This window comes from Eurypyga helias, unplaced genomic scaffold, assembly GCF_000690775.1.
Source record: "Eurypyga helias isolate BGI_N326 unplaced genomic scaffold, ASM69077v1 scaffold32528, whole genome shotgun sequence".
Lineage (NCBI taxonomy): Eukaryota > Metazoa > Chordata > Aves > Eurypygiformes > Eurypygidae > Eurypyga > Eurypyga helias.
The window spans coordinates 1186-4226 of record NW_010265506.1 but is presented as its reverse complement, the minus strand read 5'-3'; the positions used below and the strand labels follow the sequence as shown (position 1 = coordinate 4226).

The 3041-nt window shown below is 56.4% G+C and overlaps 1 protein-coding gene across 1 annotated transcript; it reads left to right on the top strand.

Moving 5' to 3' along the window:
• The first annotated feature begins 197 nt into the window (after window positions 1-197).
• Window positions 198-2836, top strand: CDK9 (cyclin-dependent kinase 9). The gene is given in 6 exon segments (XM_010156774.1): window positions 198-267; window positions 537-703; window positions 891-1062; window positions 1139-1287; window positions 2479-2765; window positions 2767-2836. Coding segments are annotated over 6 exon segments (915 nt in total).
• The last annotated feature ends 205 nt before the right edge of the window (window positions 2837-3041 follow it).

Below are 3041 nucleotides of genomic sequence, written 5' to 3'. Positions count from 1 at the left end.
GGAGTCCAATCGTAAATCGTTTTGATCCAGATCAATCTGTCTTTGTAGATACTATTTGAGATTGCAGAAAACCTGGCTTTCTCATGTTAGACTGGGCAGGTTTTCTCCGTCTCTGCATTTTTCCTGGGGCTGTCTTCGCGGGTGCCTCCTCTATCGCTGATGCCATCGGTGATAGCACTCGGCTGGCAGCTAGCGGTATGTGCGCCTACCAGCCACAGCTTGCAGGGAGGAAACCCCACAACCGTTACGTGCCCAGAGCAACACAAAGTGAGTCTTTCGAAGGTTTTTATGCCCTTTCCTTGCCTGGCTGATGACATTCACTACTCTGATCCTCATCCCCTGCTCTTCCGTTGCTAGCTGTGCTCTTGGTGCCTCTTTCCGTAGGATCTTTAGGTCTGCAGGGTGTCTCTGTTTCCTTGTGCCCTGAGGTTTTGTCTCTTGAGTGTTGTATGAGCAGCAGGGGGGCTGGGGTTCTGGAGGAGCTGTGGGGGAGTCATGGGCTCCTCCCTGACAGCCCCTCCCTGCCTCTCCCGTAGCTTCTCCATACAACCGCTGCAAGGGCAGCATCTACCTGGTGTTTGACTTCTGTGAGCATGACCTGGCTGGTCTTCTCAGCAATGCCCACGTCAAGTTCACGCTCTCGGAGATCAAGAAAGTTATGCAGATGCTATTGAATGGACTTTACTACATCCACAGGAACAAGGTAATGGGCCATATCCATGCTGTGCTAAGGTCACCCTGCTCTCAGTGGCTTTCTAAGGAGTGGGTGTCTTAGCACAGGCTGGAGGGAAGTTCATCCTTGTCCTCCACCTCTGAGTGCCAGCCTGGCACCAGGATGCCCAAGGAGGGTACCATAATGGCTTAACCGTTTGGTGTCTGTCCTCGTACAGATCTTGCACCGAGACATGAAAGCTGCAAACGTCCTGATCACGCGGGACGGAGTCCTGAAGCTTGCGGACTTTGGGCTGGCTCGAGCGTTCAGCCTGGCTAAGAACAGCCAGCCAAACCGCTACACCAACCGGGTGGTGACTCTGTGGTATCGGCCACCAGAGCTGCTCCTAGGTAGGAGGTGATGCGTTCTGCCAGCTCCTCTGCCCTGCTCCTTCCCTCGGCTGACTAACACGGCGTCTCCGTTTAGGGGAGCGGGACTACGGTCCCCCCATTGACCTCTGGGGTGGAGGCTGCATCATGGCAGAGATGTGGACCCGCAGCCCCATCATGCAGGGGAACACAGAGCAGCACCAGCTCACCCTCATCAGCCAGCTCTGCGGATCCATCACGCCGGAGGTGAGGGCGAGAGCGTCGGCAACCTGCGGGAGGCGAGAGGCGAGCTGCAAAGTGGGTGGGGTGGGCAGGGTCTGGGACCGGACACTCCTGAACCTCTTCCCTGCCCTGTATGCTGGCTGCCACACATTCCTGGTACTGGAGTGTGCCCAGTGCCAGCAGGGAGGCTGGGGAAGCTCCTCCTGCATAGGCCGTTTGCCTCCTGGGAGCTGAGTGTACAGCGGGACACTGCACTTTGCTTGCTGCTCTGTTTAAACTACAGCTGCCACCTAACTTGTGTTCAACCTCCTAAACATGAGGGGTGAATGTGGCCTCCCAGATCTCCTTCGGGAGGGGCGGGTCGTGTCCCAGTTTTTGAGCGCAGGGAGGATGCTGGCTGCTGGGAGCGTGAAAGAACAGAACGTTATGTGTAGAAATCTGCTCCAGTCTGTGTTTGGGGGTTGTCTCTCAGATAAACGCCCTCTGAAATTTCTGCTTAAAGAAGGGGTTTGGTTTTGGTTTGTGTTGAGGGGTTTGTTTCAGGTGCTTTGCACTGGTCACCTTGAAAAGCCTCTTCAACTCTGGCTTGTGATCTGTGGCATCAGCTGGGCCTGGGAGCGAGCGCTCGGCCCTTTCTCAGCTTGTCCTGCCCTCTCGTGGGAGATGGAGCTGCGGGGTCTCGGCTGCGCTGTGATCTGGCGTGGTGTGATGTGCAGGCAGCTGCGGAGGCCCCGTGCCTCTCTTACATCTATTGAGGCCACTTTCTCTTGTGGTCTTCCTTTGTTTGATCTGTCCTAGAGCAGGGTTGGGGAAGTGCTGGTGATTGCAGCAGGCTTTGCTTTCTAAGGATTAAAGGTATCGTTTACATCCAGGTTGTTATTTAGCAATAGGTTTTGTCATTTCACCTTTCTGGATGTTGCAGCTAGCCTGAGCTGTGCTCTTTAGTCGCTCTTTTGTGGGAGAACGAGAAATCCTGGAGCATCCTGCATGCTGCTCCTACACCAGGAGGACTCTGTCCTGACTTGCTCACATGTCTCCAGGCTTTAGTGCCTCCTCCGTGCTGTGGGAACAAGGTCTGCTGGCTCGGAGGTTATAAAATAGGATTGTTCTCTTGGCCGACCTCGCCCTGGTTTGCCTGAGGCTGTTCGCATCAAAAATGGCTTGTCCTCTCCTTAACTATTTCCTCCCGACTCCCTTTTACTGCCCCTTTCCCAGGTTTGGCCGAACGTGGATAAATACGAGCTCTACCAGAAGCTGGATCTGCCCAAGGGCCAGAAGCGCAAGGTGAAAGATCGCCTGAAGGCCTACGTCAAGGACCCCTACGCGCTCGACCTCATTGACAAGCTGCTGGTGCTGGATCCCGCCCAACGGATCGACAGCGACGACGCGCTCAACCACGATTTCTTCTGGTCGGATCCCATGCCTTCGGACCTGAAAAACATGCTCTCCACCCACAACCAGTCCATGTTCGAGTACCTGGCCCCGCCGCGCAGGAGGGGTGCCCCAGCAGCCGGCAAACCAGGGCAGGAATCCGGCTGCCACCAACCAGACGGAATTCGACAGGGTCTTTTGAGCGGGGGGTGGGGTGGGGTGGGTGGGCTTCCCCGGTGGGGTCCTGGCTGGACTGATCCACGGGCTGCGTGAAGCGGGCATGTCCTGGCGGGGTCTTCACGTCTGGGAAGGGACTTCTCTTCGAGACGAAGCGCCTGCTGGCTTTAAGCGAGCTCTGCCCTCGCCTCGCGGCAGCTCAGCGCAACCAGGGAGGTGACGCCCGCGAG